The 21,348-nt window shown below is 42.0% G+C and overlaps 1 protein-coding gene across 1 annotated transcript; it reads right to left on the bottom strand.

The window, feature by feature from the left end:
* Positions 1–319: 319 nt before the first annotated feature.
* Positions 320–17,973, bottom strand: LOC124178298 (transmembrane protease serine 9-like). The gene is made up of 19 exons (XM_046561533.1): positions 17,508–17,973; positions 17,245–17,407; positions 16,753–16,915; positions 15,622–15,827; positions 15,147–15,352; positions 14,386–14,443; positions 14,163–14,294; positions 13,458–13,693; positions 10,829–10,937; positions 9,889–10,051; positions 8,294–8,502; positions 7,657–7,908; positions 7,206–7,324; positions 3,662–3,745; positions 3,113–3,209; positions 2,826–2,988; positions 2,442–2,659; positions 1,255–1,457; positions 320–896 (listed from the first exon to the last, which is right to left on the bottom strand). The coding sequence occupies exons 1-19, from the start codon at positions 17,580–17,582 to the stop codon at positions 717–719; spliced, it is 3,036 nt and encodes a 1,011-aa protein (XP_046417489.1). The 5' UTR covers positions 17,583–17,973; the 3' UTR covers positions 320–716.
* Positions 17,974–21,348: the final 3,375 nt, after the last annotated feature.

Genomic DNA, 21,348 nt, shown 5'->3' with positions numbered 1-21,348 from the left:
CCGGTGAGGAGAATCATTAAATTGCGATCTACGTCCAAGAGTTGTTTATCTCGTTGAATGTGACTCAACAGAGACGTATTCGCGTTGGCTGACTGATTCCATGGTAGATATGTGACTCGAAGACGGAATCGTTGACCTCATCGGTTTTCAAATGTTAATGACTTCGTTTTGTATCGATAATCAATGGTCATTTATTAACGATAAGTCTGATTTCACAAAAGAACATCGAAAGTAGGTACCTCTTACGATTCTATGAAGCCGTAAGGCATGTTTGGTCACTATGCAACTATATAATAAATACAAATAAGAATAATAGGTATAAATTATGGTCTGGAAGTTTATTAAAAAATATTCTGCGCGGTATACCGACTAATCGATTGAATTTGAATAAAACCAAATATACGTACATAAATTGAAAAATATAGCATATCCTATAAACATAGTCGCTAAATAAGTTTATATAGCCGCGAAATTAGTGGACGTATATGATATATATACAAATCCTTATAGACACCGTCCGTACTCCAACGGTATGTATTAGATGATTATAAAAAAAAAGAAACTAAAATTATTGAAAATATGTGTACAAAAAATACTAGAATATAGGAATAAGCGTTTTGGGACGAAACTAAAAAATTCGGCTGTCCGTGATCGATATGAATGACAAACCACTAACGAAAAAATTGTTGGCACATGGTTGTGACGTCACGCGGTTCTCAGTCTTCGCAAAAGCAACCGTCTTTTGTGTTTTCAAGTATCCAGTCTAGATAACGCGTGACACGGGTATAAACGCCTGGATAACCCGGACGCGCGCACCCATTCCCCCAGGAGACGACGCCGATCAGCTCGTATTTCTTGTCCTCCCTTTCAGCCACCAACGGACCACCGCTGTCTCCCTGAAATAAATCGGAAGAAAAAACTCCTTATCCATCGGCTGCAGTTTTACGTCGAACATTCAGATTCCGATTCGCTACGCTCCCAAACGTTGAGCTGTCGGTATCTCACCCTGCGCTTTACGATACGATTCGTAAATTGAAATTCCACTGAAATCAGTTCTAAACCAGTTCTGTAAAAATTGCAGCGTCACAGGCTGTCTCTATCGGACACCACGATCAGGAGATACGCGGGATTATTTTATCCTCTGGTTCTTGAGGGCGGATGAGACCCGGTCGTAGAGGCTGGGACCATTTTTTGTACGGAAAATCGTGACGTGGGACAGGAAGAGAAAACGTTTCAGAACATCTACTCCGTTACCTGGCAGGAGTCCTTTAGGCCTTCGCGGTAACCGGCGCAAAGCATGTTGTCGGATATCATCCGAGGATTGTAGCTCATGTTGCGACAGTCCGCCAAACTCATCACTGGAACTTCAACTTCCTGTAGTAAGCACGACGGCTTTCCATCTTCTTGCAGGGTTCCCCATCCAGCTGCAATCGCCTTCGTGCCCACGTACTGGTTGTCTGTCACGAGAATACCCGTATATTAGATTCGTTAAACAGGCAGAGTACACATCAAAAACCAGTTCGCTTTCACGTTCGTAAGATATTACCGGATAAATATTTACTCGACGGGAGATCATAAAATTGTAAAATAGATTATAGAATTTTCATGCGTAGTCTAATTGTAATTTGTTTCGGAATTTCTTCACGCGTAATTGTTGTAACCGCGTACCAAATCACGCGTATCGATGATTTCCGCATCTTGACATGTCGTTGCGCAAAACGATGCATGTACCCGTATTTCTACTTATCGAACATCACTCATCAACTTGCTGCAGTCAATGCAATAATGCAATTGATACGGTAAGTGGGTCGCTTCAGAGGTTGCGAAACGAACGTGGCGAATTCAAACGCGGCATGACCTATAGTTATATGCGCAAAAGCTCGAAGTTTTACCTTATTGCTAATATGATCTGCACGACTGTCTCTGGCGAATTCGTAATTTGAAAAAAATTACAACGTAGCATTGATACTAAGTAAAACATAAAATCATTCGATGTCATAAAGCGATCATAGCAATATGCCAGAGAAGCAGCCAAACCAGATTCGAGTGGTGATAATTACATTTGGAATTTTTTCGCCCGGTATCAACCTGATAAATATAGGCGTGTACGAGATTGAAACCTGTTTATCAAGGTGGTATAGGTGCGTGTCATTTTATTTCTTTGTATCGCCTACGCGACTTAATGCGTAATGTCGAAATGTAGGTAGCTGGATGCGTTCACGTATAAGAATACATTTGAAAAAAGCTTATCACAAGGTGGCACCGAGGCGTACAAAAACCCTTAGGCTGTAATTAATACTCGATCAGATTCCCTCACGATGCGTAGCACGTGAGTCAGATCAACTGGTGGAGAGATTAATTTGTTTTCGAATAATATCATTAGCAGTGTCACCAAATCAATGTAATAATGGCGTTTCAAGAAACTTTCGGCATTCCGTTACCTTTGACAGTGGGCATACAAATTGGTCGTACAGTATTCGAGAACGGTACTCTTTCGTTGAGACGTAGTAAGGCAACGTCGTTGTCGAAATTCAGGAAACTAAATTCGCCGGATAGAGCTCTGATTACAAACTTCGTCTCCGGCTTGTTCCCTTCGTCGCATCTGTCGTGCTCCCCGAAAGTTACTTTGATCATAAACCACATGAATCTGAAAATGAAACTGAAATATTTGGTAAACTCTCTCCGGCGGTGTGGCAATGCTACGAACACCCTCGAATCAGCATTCCGTTTGCCACTGTCATCGCTCTGACTGTCGGACGACTGCGTAATAACCAATCGGTTCGACTTTATGATTTGAGTCCGAAATAAAACATCAAAGTTCTAACCCTTTGACGCAGTGGGCAGCCGTCAGCACGTAGCGATCGTTGACAAGGGTGCCCCCGCAGTAGAATTTGCTAAGATACGAAAGTCTGGCGATCCATGGAAACTCGTTATTTTTCGTCGTCTGGCCTCCCACGATGCGACTCGCCTCGTTTCGCAGACCGCAACCTGGAACGTAAACATTTTTCAGCATTATTTTTGTGCGACAGTAATTTTCTTGACCGGTTCGACGAGACCGGCGTCATTATAAATTCTGATTTTGGGTCTACAAAAGACGTTCGGATCAACTTACTGCAGTGGCATTTTTCCGGAGCAGCCTCGGACTCTGGTGGCTTGTTACCGAAGAATCCGAAGAAGTTTTTGCCCCGGTTGACCGTTACCTGCTTTCCCTGTAATTTGCAGGCAAACGACTGTCACACAATGTACGTTTTATGGCAATCAGTCATTAGCATCGTATTCCAACTTCACACATACTTCCGTATACATCGGTAATCTTATAATCCGCGCACGTGAGGTGAAATGGGGAAAACAAATTACCGGGTACGTGCTGGATACTGAATTACGAATTACGTCGGAGAATAGGCAGCTAACGAGGCGAAGTAACAGTATGTTATCACAGGCCTGGAGTTCCTCCTTTGAAATTGTGCGTACCTATACTAATTGTAAATGCTCTGATCGCTTCGAAACGACTACCCTTCTAGGGATCACGACGGTCTCCGCGAGGTAGGGAAATATGCGCATAACCTGTTCCCTCGTCGGTAATCACTCTGGTGTAAAACTCGAATCGCTTATAAGATACAGCTTTGCAATACTGCAAATAATTATCATCGTTCGAACTTACTTGCGTTTGATGAACATGGCCCAATAACACCACCGTCGCTACAGCCAAGTAATATAATTTCAGCATGTTACTCATTCGAAGCGTTTAACGGTTCTTTTATAGAATGCAAATTTTGTTATGATTTTCAATGCGAAGGCCGAGTCGTTCTGGATATCGCGTACACTTTGCCAAATATTTCACGGACACCTTTCAGGGGTACAACAAAACCATATTGGCTCACAGGGCACCAGGTAGTTTACCGTAGTAGCGCTTTGCCCAGACTGACGACGTCCTAGACGTGTTTAATATTCCAGAAGAAAAGAGGACAGGGACTTGGCGCTCGACCGTTCGAGTGTCCGCGTCTTCGAGAAATGGCTGTTCGTCCACCGTTCACGTTCACGTTCACGATCACGATCACGGGCAAACCCGATTGCTGTCACTGACCGCGAACTGCACGAGTCAAGATTCGTCGGACGTTTTCGTCCTCCGAATCGCCAATTGCAGCGGAGAGGCGTGAATTTTTTACAATATTTTTACTTACTTATTTTTAGTAACATGTTAAATTCCCTGTGCCAAACTTACGGGAACATCAAACCCGGCGAATTCCGCGAATTGAAAGTTACTTACGAAAGAACACTTACGCTTCATGGGATTCACTCGTTTTGGATTCGTCAAGTTGCTTCAAAGTCCGAATAATTAAAACCGAATCTAGGTAAAAAGAAAAAAGGTTGAATAAACTGAGCGGTCAAAATCGCACCGATTTAGCTGAACTGTCTCAGGTTCCACGGCATATAATGATTTCCATACAATTGTTCATCACCAATCATGTTTCGGTATTGAGGTTGATTTTTAGATTAAACTTACAACTATTGCATACAATCGTTTTCAAATATCAACGTCAGACTCATTTAGTAACTCGAATATGAACAGTTTATAAGAGACTATGAGTAGTTTGATCTGTTCTACAGAATGGACATTTGCTGATTCATTTTTGTTCGCAGTTATGGAGGTACTCATTAAATATCATGGCAGTAATTGTATTCATTGTAGTACGGTTGGAATCACGTTTCGATTTAGATTCGTCTATTCAAATCTATCACCTGAATAAACCTATTTTTTCAATTTCAACGCGAATTAGCGCGGAGGAACAAATCAATTTGCGAAGTCGTTATTTTACTTCTTGAAAACTAAAAATCGAACAATTTCCTACACGAATCATTCCGATGAACATTTGCGCTAATGTTGATGTTCATTATGCACGGTCGAGCTGCAGTCACATACATCATATGCAGGTCGATTCTTCGCTTGGTGGGCACGTCGATGTGGATGTTCGTGTAAGGTGTACAGTGCATACATTTTTGTCTCCTCCGACGAAACCGGGGAGTGGCATAAGAAACACGTTGCCTTCGGTTTGACAGTGAACCGTTATTATACAAGTATAGTGTCATTGTTTCGTGTACATGTCATGTATTATGCGCATAACTTGTACTCATACATACATACATACATACACACCGAGTCTCCGCCAGGTAACCACATACCTTTTCTGAAATCCCCGTTTTCAGAGACGCAGGTATAAGTTATGTATCATACGACGTATTTCGTGGATAATGGCGTAAACGGTGTAAGGAATGCCGTTCGGTGAAGGGATATTTGCAGTACTTGATCATTATGTACGCTAATAAGCCAGTTCGCTGGGTAAAGTCCGAATTTTGCTTTTAAGAGGATCGAATCCTAGTCTGGATTTCAATGAACTGTGCATTTTGTTGCTGAAACGTTATTGCATAATGTTACAAAACTTGTGTATGAATATTCGTCATGAACCCGAATCGATTGGAGTATATTTTAGCCATGCAAGAGGTTTTGTCTCTATAACCTTCACCATCTTCTATTCGCGCGATATTTTTATGGCTTACGTAAATGGAATTTGATTTTTTAGAATACACATCACATACCTATTGCATATGCATTTTTTGTTTGCTTCCAATTGACAAGTTTGAAACGAAGATTTCAGCATACGGCTAGGAGAAATAATGTCACATAGGGAGTTTTTTAGTTTTAGTACCTCGAACTAAAGGTCAGCCTTTGTCGACACGTCATTTATATTTACAAATAATCATATGTAATTCGTGTCTTGTAATTTATTGGGAAGAAGTTGATATTGTAACTAATATTTTATAATATGCAGCTCGCAATAAAACTGCGTCATTCCAAAACATATCGAAATGTTCTTGACAACAAAAAAAAGAAAAGTTGTTTGATATAGTTACAAAACTTTGTAATGAGTTTTCGAATAAATAGGAATTTCCCGTATACTGGTGTGTATTTTCCATCAGATGAACACTGTTTATGAGCGAAAGGCTTACACTAATTATTGCAAGTACATTTTTACATCCAAGTTCCAATTCCATGCCCGGAAAATCTCATTTTAATGCAATATTTACGTATACACGGTGGGCAATAAAATTCTGCAACGACAATTCTACTTAAAATCAAATTTAACATTCGGGTTTAAAAGTAAATCATACAATGGAATTTATGAGTGATAGTATTCATTTTTGGTGCAAGTATGATCGAATGAAAATCTTCTACTAGAGGTTATAGAAAAAGAGAAGAAAAGAAAATTGAATTCGGAAATCACGGCAATGTGAGGTTATCGTTCTGTAAAGCGAGTGGACGATAGAATCGATTCTATTTCTTTGGTAAAAATGGTGTACGAGTGAAAAACTAAATAACTTAATCCTCCGCCCCCACTGTGTACTCTTTAGTACTAATTGAATATTGCAAAGCTCTTATTGTAGCAAACTTTGAGAATTTTTTTCAAAGACTCAGCAAAAGATTTCGATCCAAAATCTACTGGAGTATGAAACCCATATATTTTGCTGTGTTCAAGAATTTTTTCGAAATTTTTTGACGCAGGATTCCCTGTAAAATGCCATCCGAGCACTAAAGTGTCCACAGTGGGAACCGTGTACAAAAAATAACAATGGGAACGTAGGGTTAATGTAATATGGCTCATATAACTGAATCGTATTAACGAAATCGCTCAATGGTTTGTTTTTCCACTATTGTTTTCCGAAAACAAAGTAGCAACTTTTATTTATAAGGAAAAGTTTTAAAAATGTAATCAAATCTACAGCTGAGCAATAATATTCCTTGCATATAATAAATAACTTCTTGCGGACGAAGCATCGCCATTACTAATTATTTCTATACACATAATAGTTATAATATCACCTTAATATAGCGGCAGGCTTTCAGCAACTTATTTACACTTTCCTATGCTCGTTAAAGGGGAGGTTGTGTATTATATCGATTACTTGTACCATGAGCTCTGCACTGTTCCCTCGTTAATGGCGTCATTATTAATTCGAGGCGAGTTCTTTCGCGCATATACATTAGACCCACTCGAAAAAAATATCACATTATAGTAGCTAACAGTGGAGTGAAATGTCTCTAACACGAGCCATAAATTTGCTTCCGGCTCCGTTATCCACTTCTGGCGCACGTCAAGTTCACGCAAGTCTTTATTTCGGTTTATGAAACACGAAACGCTTCCTCCTCACTTCCCACAGATGCACGTGCCCTTCATATTGGTTTGAATCCAGTTCAGATATCGCGCCACCCTCGTGTAAACGCCGGGGTAACCCGGCCGGCCGCATCCCACGCCCCAGGAAACAATTCCTATAAACCAAAAACGCAGATCAAGTCAACATCGCGAATGAATAGTTACGCGTACAATGATCCACGATGTTCATGACATTGATCATCCACCAGACGCCGCAGGCGTTTGACCGCCAAAGAGCCAGTGATCGTGCACAACCTCATGATCAGATGAACGAGTACGCCCTGAGGTAACTCGCAAAGAGCAACTTACGATGCTTCCAGGCTCACTCAGTTCTGATACCACATTGATGCCCCGAGGCGAAGGCTCCGCATGATCATCAAGCTTTCGTAACGAGTTTATGACATAATTCGGGCTCAGTACTGTTGACCGCAAGTGAATAATGACTCACCGACTATCTCGTACTTGTCGCCATTGGGCACCAAGAGGGGACCTCCGCTGTCTCCTTGGCAAGAATCCTGTGACCCGCGTCCGGCGCAGATCATATTGCTAGTGATTCTTGTGGCCCTGTATTTCATCTGCCGACACTGAGTGAGGCTCAGTATTGGAACCTGGACTTCGTTCGCTTGGCCTGGCAGCATCCCGCCCTCCGTTGTTCTGCCCCATCCCACTACCGTTCCCAGCTTTCCAGCGGGGTCCGAACCTGTTTCAATAAATCATTTCAGCGTTCCTGCTCGACGCTTAGAGCTCAATTTTATTCGATGTACATTGCCAGGTGAATTATTGAGTACCTACTCTGTGCTCGAATAAAACCGTGAACTCATTCGGGGCATATTTTATACTCCATTAGCAAACTCGTTCGAGCAGGGTTTGATGAACCGCAATTAAATTAAGTAGCGAATCAACTTTTAGTTGAAACAAATACCCATCGAAAACTCGTCAGCAAAAATTCCACCTGTTATTCATTCCGTCAAGTTTTTTTTTTTTTTTGGTGGGAAAACTACCAAGTAACATACTCGATATTGAAATCAACACTTTCACGTTTCGATACTCCAGTTGGAACAGGGTCACTCAGTAAAATCACTTACCCAGATTAGGAAGGCATATTGGACGTACAGTCTTTGTGAATTTTACAGGACGACGCAACTTGAGCAGCGCTACGTCGTGGTTGTAGGAATTCGTGTCAAAGTTTCTGTGGCGAATAATGGCACTGACTGCTCGCATCACCGCAACTCCATCAGTTGTCACGTACTGGTCGTAGTCACCTAGTACAATCCGGATCTTCGATTTTTGCAGGCTGTTAAAACAGTTCAACGGTTAAGGGGAGTTTAATATTTTTTAAACAAATTACTTAATGTTACAAAATATTCCACGTTGTAATTTGTTCGCGGTTTGAAACGTACAATCAATTTCACTCGAACATTTGCATTTGAAAACTAATATTTCGGGGTCGGGGATAGTTCCAGTCATTACGAATACATGGTATTCGGGTCATTTAAGCAAATGTTCAGAAGTATCAGAAAGAAAAGAAAGAAGAGCTTTGCACAATCTTTTCGACGCAGAGTTTTTTTACTTGCGTGTAAGTATCCCCTTGAAGTTGAAGGTTTTTTACGCAGTTTTTTTTACCTAGCCCATTGAATTTTTCATCCCACGAAAAATGATGAAATCTGAGTCGGATGAAACCCAGCTTACGGAAATAGTGCCCTTATATGGAAGGGCCAGATTATACGACTTAATAAAAGCTGGATCGTCGCGATACTTTTATTGCCAGCTTTACGGAATTTTCTCGGCTGAGAATTGTTTTTCATCTGAACTAATTCATTCGTAACATTTCTGTTAAAATCGAGCTATCACCGTGGCGCGATACAGTTTGTGCTAGAATTGTAGTAAGCTTAAATTCTCTGAAAACATTGAAAAATATATTGTAGATAGAGCAGCGGTCTAATTCACTGCTCCCGTCACAGACACAGGAGTCCAAATCTGTGTATGACGCGGACTGATCCATCCCATTATTTCGATAAAATATTACCGTCGATTACGACATGTTATAACTCTGAACGGCGATTAGGTTAGATAACATTGTTGCACAGGGACTCAGAGGCAAGAACTGCACAGCCGTTTGGCCGATGAGTTTTTCTGGCTATATCTGGGACTATAAAGCACTAAATTTGCACACCCCTCACTCCAGCCTGATAATTCAGGACTCGTCGACGCTGACACCTCGACAATGAACTCGGGAATCACCTCCGTCGGTAAGATTTAATTAAAACGTGGGCGGGGTCGTGAAACGACTTTACGTTAATCGAATCTCTCGGATTAGCTCAAGTGCCTTGATATCCGGAATATTTAATTGTGGATGAAATAGCGAAAAGATATGTCATACAATATGCATTTATCTCTCAGCAAATAATCGAGAAATCAGTTTTCCGGTTAGAATTTGGCCAGAAAATAATACACAACAACAGTATGACGAAACTGTTGAAATCCTTATACTTGGCAAGCTGAAATTAACCTCTGGCATAATCGCTTTGTGTATATGATAATTCTTTGAAGAATCGAGTTACGAAGAACGGTTCAGAGGCTCGATATTTTTAGGGCACACGTGGGCGCCGTGTTATTGGACTAAAAATTTAACCGGCGGCGGCAATATAGATCGGTAGATTATATGCATGAAATATATTACTTGCGGACGCAATGGGCGGCAGTGAGAAGGTAGTCGTTCGTTAGAAGGCTTGCCCCGCAATGGAATAGCCCATCGTAGACAATACGTCCCACCCATGGATATTTGTTTGGTCCTGTAGGCCTGCCACCCACAATACGATCTTCCTGATTAGAGATGCCGCAATCTGAAAAGGACAGTAATTCACACTTGGTTCGTTATTCAGGTACTAGAACGTAGTAGAAAGTGCACACTGAGTAAATATTCACGGTAAGTTAACGGAACATAAATCGACGAGAACGAGAACCATTGAATCAGTGAATAACGTAATTTTAAGGGTCATGGAAGTGGCTACAACTCTGCATATCACAGGCTCCGCATGTAACTTGCACAATAAGAATTTCAAAGCCAAAAAAACTTTGCTTAAGAACAATTGAAATTTTGGCATTTAAATCCTCACATCGTTCTCACCCAGTAGTTTGAAAGGGAGAAATATCAGAAAATGATTATCAGTTAATTATAGTATCAAATTGAACTGTAGGTATTTAAAGAACTTTCTCCGAAAACACGTACTGTTATATCGTGGCTACGAGAACAGATTCACTGCATGGATTCCGGCTTACACCAAAGAGTTCGAATTTCAAGACTTTCACTTCAGAAAAAAATTGTTGGTCCAAATAACTCGCCGTAAAAATTGAGGTGTTAAAGGTTAACCTTTCGTTGAGTCATAGAGCCGGAAACGTGAAAAAATTCATATCGCGGTAAAGCAGTTCAAAACTTTTGACAACATTCGCTGGTCCTGCTATTTTTAACGTTATTACAGGCACTATTAATTCGGTTCAGAGAGACTCCAAAGAATGGCAAATTCAGAAAATAGAAGAACTGGGTACTAGAAGTTCGTATCAAAAATTCCGATCACTCTGAATCGGCAGATCGCTTCTGTCAGAATGTGAAATTCGCTTACCGCACGTGCAGTTCCTAATTCTTTCCTCATCGTCGCCACTGAGTCCAGACACGTCGATTCCAAATATTTCGTCAAACAGGAATCTCGCTGATCGGTCACCGTTTGTGATCTGAAAAAAATGCATCCGTTAGTGGAAAACTACTTTCTTACAGACGAGGTGCTGAACATATGATTTTAGTAGCTGTCAAGGTATCTCCACATCGACATTTCCGTCGATACATGTGAGAAGGTGCCTAACGCCACCCACGTCTCCAGCACGATGTTGCAGCCCATTGAAAAACACCGAGCGTGACCCCAAAAACCGAATGAATAGGCTCCGGCGAATGCGTAATTGAAAACGGCTGGTACAAGCGAATGTTCAATGTGCGCGTACCGATCACGAGGTGTACGGAGACATGACCATCGGAAAAGAAAGTGATCATCTTTCACAGTGTGCGTCAAGGTCGGGGAGTAACGAGAGTTGAAATTGGCAGAGTAATTACGTGAGAGACTGGGTACAAGATTTTGGCGCGAGGGTCTGACGAAAGACCGGGGGCTCGACTTACCTGAGAGTTGGCCGATCGCTGGCGAGGTTTCTCATTAAATCCCACCGATAGTCCTGCGGCACTTGTCAGGATGGCAAGATGTAACAGTAGCGCCCGAAATACCCACCCGGATGTTCTCATTTTCCGAATAAATGTCTCAGCTTATGCCTTCCTCCAGTGCAATTGTTAATAAGCCACTGGATCCGGCTCAATCGCGGCGCGATGAGCCTTCGAGATGCTGCCCCACTGACGCGCACTGAACACACTTAACGTCCCGAGAAGATAACCCCGGAGTAAGCACCACTTGCATTATAATTGCAGTTTCCCTTTCTGCCCAGTATATTCGCCAAGTTATGATTTATTCGAAAGCTCAGCACCGCTCAATGTCGTTGCTGTACGGTAAATTTCCCGCGATCGAGTTGGAGAACGGATCGCACGATAGTCCAAAGTCAAGATGCCCGGTCGCTGCTTTCACCGACTCCATAAACACGAGGAACTGACCGAAGCAGCGCTACGTCGAAGACGGCTGCTCGTCGCTGGCGCGGCTCCGTGCGGTTAAAGAAAGTTCTTTCTCTCCAACTGGGTATGTCCCACCGTCTATCCGGCCTCCTCCGACTTCTTCTCACTATTTTTGACACTCCCGCTGCGATATAACGAGGAGGCTTTATACGATGTGTCAGTTCCGATCACAACGACCCGTCACTCTTGAAACTGTCTATAAATTCTGAGTTTAACTTTTTTAGGTCCCGATAAAATGCCTCCCACGCATTCGGTCAATATTTGAATAGTTAACGTCTCGGTAATGATTTGCGTCAGTTTTACCTTTGTATATTTGCGGCTATAACCGTGGATAGAGCGGTGAATCAGAGTTGGTAAATATATTTGCCACTTCACCGAAAGTTCAGCCATTATTACATTGCAGAGGTTTCGTATCTGTCCATCGGATAAGGGTCAAGGTCAGACGTGCGAAGGCGACTGATAAGCTCTGGAAGATAGGAAGAGGTATGGGCGCCATGTATTATTCATGCAGTGCACGACGAAAATTCCTTTCAGTCGGTGAGTGACGAAGGTTTAGCCGTGAATAAGAAAATATTTATGAAAATTACGCAGTGATTCTTAGCGTAAGACATTACACAAGATTCTTTGGAAATTCCTTTCCGCCTGCTTGTATGCAGGTGCGTAATACACCATAATTGCTTTCGTGCCTTATCTCGGACAGTGCTTCCATTTTCATCCCCATGAGAACGGATTACGCATTAGTCGGATGAATCGGCGCCTTCGTATTTCAGACAATTCAAGAAGCAATTGAGGCGCCACTTGTTGCTGACTTATACAGTTGAACCTCGGTGATCGACTTTCTTTGGCGAAAGGCTGATTCTCGGAAAGAAATCCGTCTCTTGAAACTTATATTAATGGATCCACGCACGCTCGTGTGCATATAATGTGCAGCGACACGGAGAGCCAATGCAAGCGATTGTACCTTAACTACGACTTTCTTTCAAAATTACCTGGTCATGTGAAGTATTTTGAGGCAAGTGTACAATTACGGTTGTAATGCAAAGGTGCTGGGGACACACTGGGGGAAGGGAAGGCGGGAGAAGGGATGGAATGGTGTGGGGGAAAATTAGTATGGTTTATTTAATGAGATGCGCGCGCGCTGGGACGGAATCGGGGTCAGGAGGAGTCTGGCGTTTTGCTTTCAGCGGCCCAATGTGGGTTAGTGAAACCATCGGACCGTTGCAAACAATGCTACTCCCCTACCAATTTCGAGTAGAAGTGAATTACAAGGACAATGTTTTACGAGCTAAGGTAACGCGGTGCAGCACTTTCGTTCCATATTGTTGCACCAAGCCATAATAGCATACCGCTTGTTGCATCGAACGGGAAAGTATGAATCGGACGGTAAGCTCGTGAACGTTTGCTGTCTGAGCTTCGAGACTTTTTAGGTCAAACGTTGAACTTTTCGTGAATATTCTCGATTGAAGCATTTTAGCGTAGTTTTATAAACAAAAAAAATATGTTGTCACGAGAATCAATTAAATCAGTGAAATAACGGTAACATGGCAAAACACTTGCAAAGGCAAAGCAGCACCGGTACATCGTACCAAAGTATCGAGATGGACGATGATTGAGAACTCCCATCGCAATCCAGTCTGACCTTTTGCCTGGTACAGTCGAACATTGCTCGGATGTATCGATCGAACTCGATTTGGTTTCATCGTAGATCTTTGTTGACACTGCAGGTATTTTTTCCTGTAAAACACGTTTACGTTCAATTTTACAGGCAATGGAGTCATGTGCATGAGATATTGACAGCGGTAATGAGATTCGAGCGAGTCAACTAAAGAAAGCTCATCGTAAGTGGAATACCTCAGGGTACATTAATGCAGTAAAATTCCGATGAACTTGAATGCAGCGTGCCAAAGAGAAAAGTTTGGTACTTAATTCGCTTTCGCAGTTTTCAGGTTTTCAGCGCACAGAGAAATTAAGGCCCGTTTGTTCTCTACACCCAGTCGGACATTTATATTAGGTTGCGAAAAGAACAAGTCGCTCCTTGAGTTGGTTCCGATTAATCCACAACAATGATACTTTATTATGACTCAATAAATAATTGTATACCTATAAACATGAAGGATCTAACATCACATAACCTCGTCGAGGCTTACTTATATATACAACAGACTAGATTGAATTACTTATTGTTATATACATTTGGGAACCGAGAGTACTATGCCTTCTCGATCTTCTAGGCTTAATAAATAAGGTATGAGGTTAAAGGGGAACTTTATCTCTGCTGAGCTACGGCTTCTATCGCACTTGCGGTGGTGGACAGACGCATTCACCGTCAAGATGATTGCGCAGCCAATCAAGGTAATTCGTCAACTTTGTAAAGACCCCGGGGAACTGCGGCCTGGCGCATCCTCTTCCCCACGAAATGATACCTTGATGTTGTGAAAAACGAATTTACGTTAGGATTTATTTAGACACGACGTTTCACCAGCTTCGAATTTCATACCGTATGGTAATACAAACCTATAACTTCCAAGTTACCGTGCGCTCCGGTTACGTGAAGGGGCCCGCCACTGTCACCCTGAAAATTAGGTGAATTTAAAACACTTCGCCCATTAGATTTGAGGAAAATGTTAGTGATTTTGAAGAACCGGTTGCAAAATTATAGGCGTTTCGCGTAAATTGGACCGGAAAAGGATTCGAAAACGTGTACTTTGAAATAGAAGTGAAGCCTCGAATGAATTTGATCAGCTACATGAATACCGATAACAGCGGTAGCACGTAATGTTTGTCTAAAATACTGAAAAGTTATGTTGAGATTACGCCTCGTCCAGCCAGTGACCTGTAGTAGCTTCATACCAATTTATTTTGTAAACTTTACTTCTTGTGGAAGTATCAAGTGACGTATTTATACACGTTCAAAAATTTGAAGATATCCGATCACGTGGAAAAATAAAATGGACAGTAAGTGTTTCACGACGATAAGATCATAAAATGAATTGGTCTTGCGGTTTTACGGCGCAGTAATTCACTGAAAACTAACTACTTAAAATTCAATCAACGCCGTATATGTTGGTTTTTATCCTGCATTTTGAACGAAAATATCGGACCCGATACTGGATCTGGCATCGTTTATTTTATCTCAAAACGATTTCGCGGTAGGAATTTCCCGCAGAGGCTCTTAAAATTCAACAAATTTCAAGAAGAACTCAAAGTGGGCAAAGCTACTGACAATGCGAGTCTTTCTCCAGCACGAAACTGATGTTTACAACAGCAATTGATACCTGACAAGCGTCACGCTGCCCTTTAAGATACCCGGCGCAGAACATGTTCTCGGTCAGTTGCTTCTTGGCATAACCGGCCGTCTGACATTCTTCGTCGGACAGAATTGGAAGGTCAACCTTCCGGAGCACGTTGCTGAGAGATTCGCGCTCGCCGATACGCCCCCATCCAGCCGCCACCGCCATGGTTCCGGTATAGTCACTGACTTCTAATCACCAAAATTCAATACCAATTATCCAACCGGTCTCCCCAATTCTAATGTTAATCTTTTATTGGTGCTTTCAAATTTGGCACATTATGATTGTGATGGGCTCTGATTCCCCCCAGTGACATATAAACTGATTTCCTCTGTGAATAATACAACAGACCGTAATCATTTCTGACAGCAGAATCTTATCTATCCTGTTAAACTTTTTTTGGGGATAATGTTGAACTGTTATTTTTAATTATGTAAAAGATGGAACTTTCAGCACTTACGGTTTTGGGGAAGGCAAGCGGGACGAATTACGCTGTCAAATTCTACAGAGATGTCCATTTCTATGACAGCGATGTCGTTGTTGAAGGAGTAAGGATCAAAGTGTTCGTGTATGCGTGCAGATTTGATTCTACGACGAACCACCGTGTTTTCGTGGGAGACTCGGTTGTGATTCCCCAAAACGATTTGGATCTCTCTCATGTTTAATCTATAATTTGAATTCAGTGACTGGATTGGACGTATAAAAGTGGGTTCGCTTCTACTGAAACTCGCTCTTTTATTTACATACGTACACCAATAAGTGCAGTATCGAAAACAAGTTTGATTCAAGCATAAATTACGACTCGTTCGAGGTAATATAAACGAACAAATCGACTACATTCAATTTCCTGATGAAATTTTAATTAAAAAATGGTTTTATAAAATATTTACGTTGCATCGTAATAAGTACGAAAAACATCACGTGACTTTGTGTCTTCTACTGAAGTATTCGCGTCGGTATATTCCTTTCAAAAAAAAAAAAAAAAAAAGCCTCCGGCAACGTATCGATTCGCAGGAGGTGTTGCTCATACGACGAATGATGCAAGATTACCAAAATGTTTCAAATCCTAAGAGGACAAGGAGCCAGTGCGATTACTACGACTCACTTTCAGAATTAAGGAATTCAGAACTAACTCGATCAAAAGGTCAGTAGGTGGGAGTACAAGGTGTCGAATATTCGGGTTATTAGACCAGATGAATGGTTTTATTAGTATCATCTGTCTCGTACAGTATTATGTCAGTGTCTTTCACTCGCAATTGAGCAACGAATTTTATGCTGTAACCGCTGACTGTAGTGTCGCGTCGCAAAAAACTGTACGGTATCGCAGACTGACTATAGTAGTGCGATAAAGCCCTCTCACCATGCAGTCACCGACGTGTACCAGGCTCGAGTGCATTATTGTTCTAATCATTGCAAACGAGTTGACCGAGCACGGATCGCAGCACCTGTCAAACTCGAAAATTTCACGAAAATTTTATCATTGGCGTTGTAGCCGCCTTAAAGAGTATATCGCACAACATATCACGTCTTCGACCGCGTCCAAAGATTATACTTTGATCTTTCCGTTTAACAAACAGCTCAATTGACATACCCGTCCAAACAGTGGGCTGCGGTGAGAATGTGCTTTCTGGTGATGAGGCTGCCTGCGCAGTAGAACTTTCCGCGCGTACTGAAACCAGCGATCCACGGAAACTCGTGGACTTCGGTTATATTGCCACCGACGATCCGCATCTTCCGATTGCTGACGCCGCAAACTGAAGCAAAAAATGATCTCCAGGTGAGTTCCGGGTGTAGCCATATTCTTTCCAACTCTGACACGGACTGTATCGTCTGAGAGCCACTCGATAAAAATGCATCAACAGTTAGATCGTTTACCGTGCATCACGAAAAATAACTACATGACGAACTTTCTTTTCACTTCAGCAACTGTTTCAGTTTGAATTCGAATCACTCAAAAAACAATTCAAGTCGCACAAAGTCTAGGCCGATCGTTTCGTTCACTTTCTTTTCAAAAAAAAATTAAACGCGACGCACGTGCGAGGTGTCAAACAAGGCGTAAACAGCGCTAACTGTAAGCAGTTACCACATGTAGTACAGATGTTTGGTCGATCCTTTGATACAGTGACGGAATGAGGACTGTAATCGATGAAAGATTCCTCGGATATCGACGAGCTTCCTGTCCCGCCGAAATCGAGATACGATCGCAGAGTCGAGGCGAACGGGTTTCGGAAGCTATTCTGCGACGTCTGTAACAGGTCGACTTGTACATTAGGTGCATCCCGAGACGAGCGGATTACGACTGGACGTGAAAGACACTGGAGACAACTTGTCAAGAGAGATACTCACCACACGTGGTAGCGCGTAAACGTTACCGACCAGCCACACGATTATGGAATGCAGGATGATGTATTTGGTATCCATGGTTGGCACTGATTGTCAATTTGTCCCAGTATGTCGAGCATGGATGTAAGGTTTGCGAGCGTTTTGCGGTTTTATAGTAAATTATCACTATTAAAAGGTCGTGGTGGGGCGTCGTCACCTTGGGCAGTGCGTTTGCATTGGCAGATGTTGTGTCGACGGCTTGTAAATCACCTCCATGCTCCATGCTGCGAGGTATACGTTGTATTTATTTCGCAATCGACGATCACTTCGGACAACCAATGTCACGCGATTCCATTTAGTCTCAGCATCACACCGGCAGGACTTTGGGCCGCGGTTCTCACACCCGAACGGCGCTAGGCTGCCTTCATATTCAAGAATCGACGTACGTTCGGGGTGGAAAAGGAATAGCTGTGATGTCTGGTGGTCACTGTTGGACATCGATGACAGTTGGCGGGTCCAGAACTTCCCTTCCATCTTCCCAGCCTGTTTTCACTCCCACCAGTCCAGCTCAGGACCCGCCACCGCCCGTTGCTACAAGCCGAAACCATAATCATTTCCTGAAGATCAAAGTGGTTCGGTTCAGTTGCCTTCAAAAGTAATGCCGATGAAGCGGAGCAAAACTTAACTTTCCTACAGGTAAAAATTCTTTTCATTTATACTGCAGTCTCCACCATTGCAATCGAACGCATTATAATTATTCCGTTCCTCATCTTAGCCTACCTGATTCTGCGCAATGACTCGCGCTCGCTAACGGTGAACATGTAACTAAAATTTGCATGCTCGAATCATGGAAACATTTCACTTTAATAATGCTATTCTTTGGCAGTATTGATTGCTGTAACCAACTTGAAGTCCTGTCCGTATACATCCCTTGGAATCGAGAGATATGTACTCGCTACCTTGCTTGCAGAGACTAATACTTCCAGAAATTAAATGTAAAATTCGAGAGTAATACAGCAAATACATTCGCAATACAAAATTACTGAAACGAGAGGGCAGGACTAATCTAAGAAAAAATGTCGCTTATTGTTTGGTAGATCCTCACATCTTACCTCTGGCAATGGCGTATGTATTACTTTGAGCCTTGTTCCAAATTTTGCAATCGATAAGTGCTTCGGGCTTATTTGCTTTAAAACGGAATTTGTGGTTTTAGAATATATTACTTTGCGGTGATGGAATGTGATGAAATTAGGTCACTAGTACAGGGCCTACCCTCTGTAAAACAAAATTGCTGGAGCTATTCATAAGGTGAGCTTAAAGGGCTTGATGCTGATTTCATTACAGTTCCAAACAAAATTCAGATACCCCACGAAACCTCCATGAATAGGGTAAACAATGACTATTGCATATGCTTGTGTACTTGCGCCGTGGCAATGACACACCTTCTCGGACTTTTACAAAAAGTTTCAAGCACAGAGATAAACGTAGGCAGACATGTGTTCCACTTTAATTTCGATGTTGCAATTCCAAGATTTATTCAAGTACCATACAGACAGGCCTTGGTTTCAATTGTTACCTTGTCATCGATTTTTTTCCAATAACCCGACAGAGTAGTTGGAATTTGGATAATTTTTAGAAATTTCGATTTTTTGTACATTTGAAGAGTTCGTTGGTCAGCGACGTCAGTCTGACTGCAGATTTATGTTGTTCGGAATCTTTCACCCAACTTAACTGAAACGAAGTACGCGAAAAGTGATCACGCTAAAAATTAGTTTCAGCAGAAACTCAGCCGTTGTTCGAGCTCTCGATAACATCTAAGAGAATTACTTCAGCACTTCTCGGCTGCACTTAATCCCACCCAGAACATCGAACAGTTTCACGAGACGGATTCAACCTAACGGTTTCGATTGTATTCTGGTTTCGTTGACTGAGGGTATATTTGTTATTGAAGATAAAATCTGGTACAGGAATCAAAAATCGAATGCTTTCATCAAATATTTATATTCAGTTTTCGAATTTTTTTATGCAACGCTATAAATCAGGAAACATTCTACACGTAGTATTTTTTTTTTTTTCTGAGCCGACGTGCAGAAGCTGTAATGTGGGAGAAGCATTTAGAAATCGAGCTTATATAAATTTGCGAAGCGTAGTAATGTTTTCATATTGGGTTGATGAAATAACCAAGAATTTAGCGTAAATCTGACTTTCATAATGAAACTATCATACACACATTAACTGCCCAAGACCCGAATCGAAAATTGACAAGGTTTGATCTCGGCTTATAGTTTCACCCCGTACTCATCAATAATTGTGAGATACCGATCTGAAATTCCTCACGTCGGTAACCCGATCGCACTTTCTCTTTCAGATTGAAAACAATTCGTAAAAAAGTATCTTATCACAATATTGTCGCGCCAAATCGCGAAACAGTTGACGTAACTTCAGGTATAACAAAATTGAAAATGATGGTATGCGGGATATTATAGTTCCTCGGGCGCCGAAGTGGGAATTACGCAAGTCGTCTGTCCACTCAGTCTGTAAATAGTGAATTGAAGTGCAGCATGAGTTGAAGACTAGTTATATCTTGAGTCATCATTTCTGAGAAACTATAGCCAGAGTTTTTTCAAGGTTCGTCACATACTTCGATTGCCTTTGCACACCGTTGAGCGTCTATTCACCCACGTGGCTTCACACATGGTCGCCGAATGCGCTGTTCTCTGAAAAGCCAATATGCAAGTCCTCGCTGCGCCAAATACACGCCTCACTCGCCGGCCGGTATTTACATGCTTCTGCGAATATTGTAAATTTTTTCCATTATGCATTATTGAGCCGTTGGCCACGTACTCGTTGTAACTAAGGCAAGGTTCCTGATAAAACAAACAGCATCATCGAGCAACGAGAGAGAACCCGGCGCGAGTTGATGCGATGCGTATCTGAGTGTGCAGCGTGCGACGCACCCGCATGAGGGCAGCTTGGCACAGATACCTTGACCCACTGTCACGGGTGGAGTGTGTTCCTAGATCACAGCGCCTCGTTTACACGGTGATTAACTACGCCTAAACGAAGCGGGTCCAAACAAGAAGCGCGTGGGATGCCAAGACGGTAGATAAGCTGTTACGCAGCTGCCAAGTTCCATGCACTCCGTCGTAGTCTTGGCATTTTATCACAACACTCGAGAAATCCGAGGCTTGCAAACCGGTCCGCTTGCCGTCTTACACTCACGCTCATTGTCGGTGAGATTCTGCGATCGATAGTGATTTTAGGATTTACAGTGAATTCGATTCGCCTTGTGATCACCGAGTTTCAAGTCGATTTCATTTGACCTACTCGCAACGCTGCGTTTGTCACTATCTGGTTCAGAAGTACGTACGATTTTACTTGTACTCCATTATGGATTAGGCTTATACTCCTTTCCTAATTGACGCACAAATATCATCAAGCAATTGTTATGGATATTATTCGAATGCCTTCTGTTTCAGAATATTTCGAAATCAGAAAATTATAGACAGTTTGTTCGTGTGTAATCCGACGGGTGATTTCGCCAAAAAAAAGCCAGACGTTGTCAGATCACTGAGCATTGACAATCTCTGTCAATTTATTGAGGTTCAAATTGTAAATTGGTCGGGTTGTTACATAATCGTTACATCTGAATTATGTTCAAGCCTGCGCTGGTCACTCGTTTGCAGGTAACACAATCACGTGGCAAACGAGTCAAGCGGTGCGGACATTAATCGCAAGTTTGACGGAATAAAAATATTGAAGACTGAAACTACGGGGTAAACATTGATAGATAGTGATACAATAATTGCCAGATAGGTAAGTGCACGGTAAAGCTCAGATCGTCAAAATCACTAATTAAAAATGT

This window comes from Neodiprion fabricii, chromosome 3, assembly GCF_021155785.1.
Source record: "Neodiprion fabricii isolate iyNeoFabr1 chromosome 3, iyNeoFabr1.1, whole genome shotgun sequence".
In the NCBI taxonomy this organism is placed as follows: Eukaryota; Metazoa; Arthropoda; class Insecta; order Hymenoptera; family Diprionidae; genus Neodiprion; species Neodiprion fabricii.
This window is presented reverse-complemented; position numbering and strand designations above follow the sequence as displayed.

Bases quoted from the DNA above. Each gene is read 5' to 3' on its own strand.
- LOC124178298 (XM_046561533.1), bottom strand. From the start codon at position 17,582: ATGGATACCAAATACATCATCCTGCATTCCATAATCGTGTGGCTGGTC. The intron at 8,503-9,888 runs GTAATATATTTC...CTGTTTTAACAG, and splicing joins GCCGCCCATTGCGTCCGCAA to CCTGCAAAAATCGAAGATCC. The intron at 3,210-3,661 runs GTAAGTTCGAAC...TGCAAATTACAG, and splicing joins GCCATGTTCATCAAACGCAA to GGAAAGCAGGTAACGGTCAA.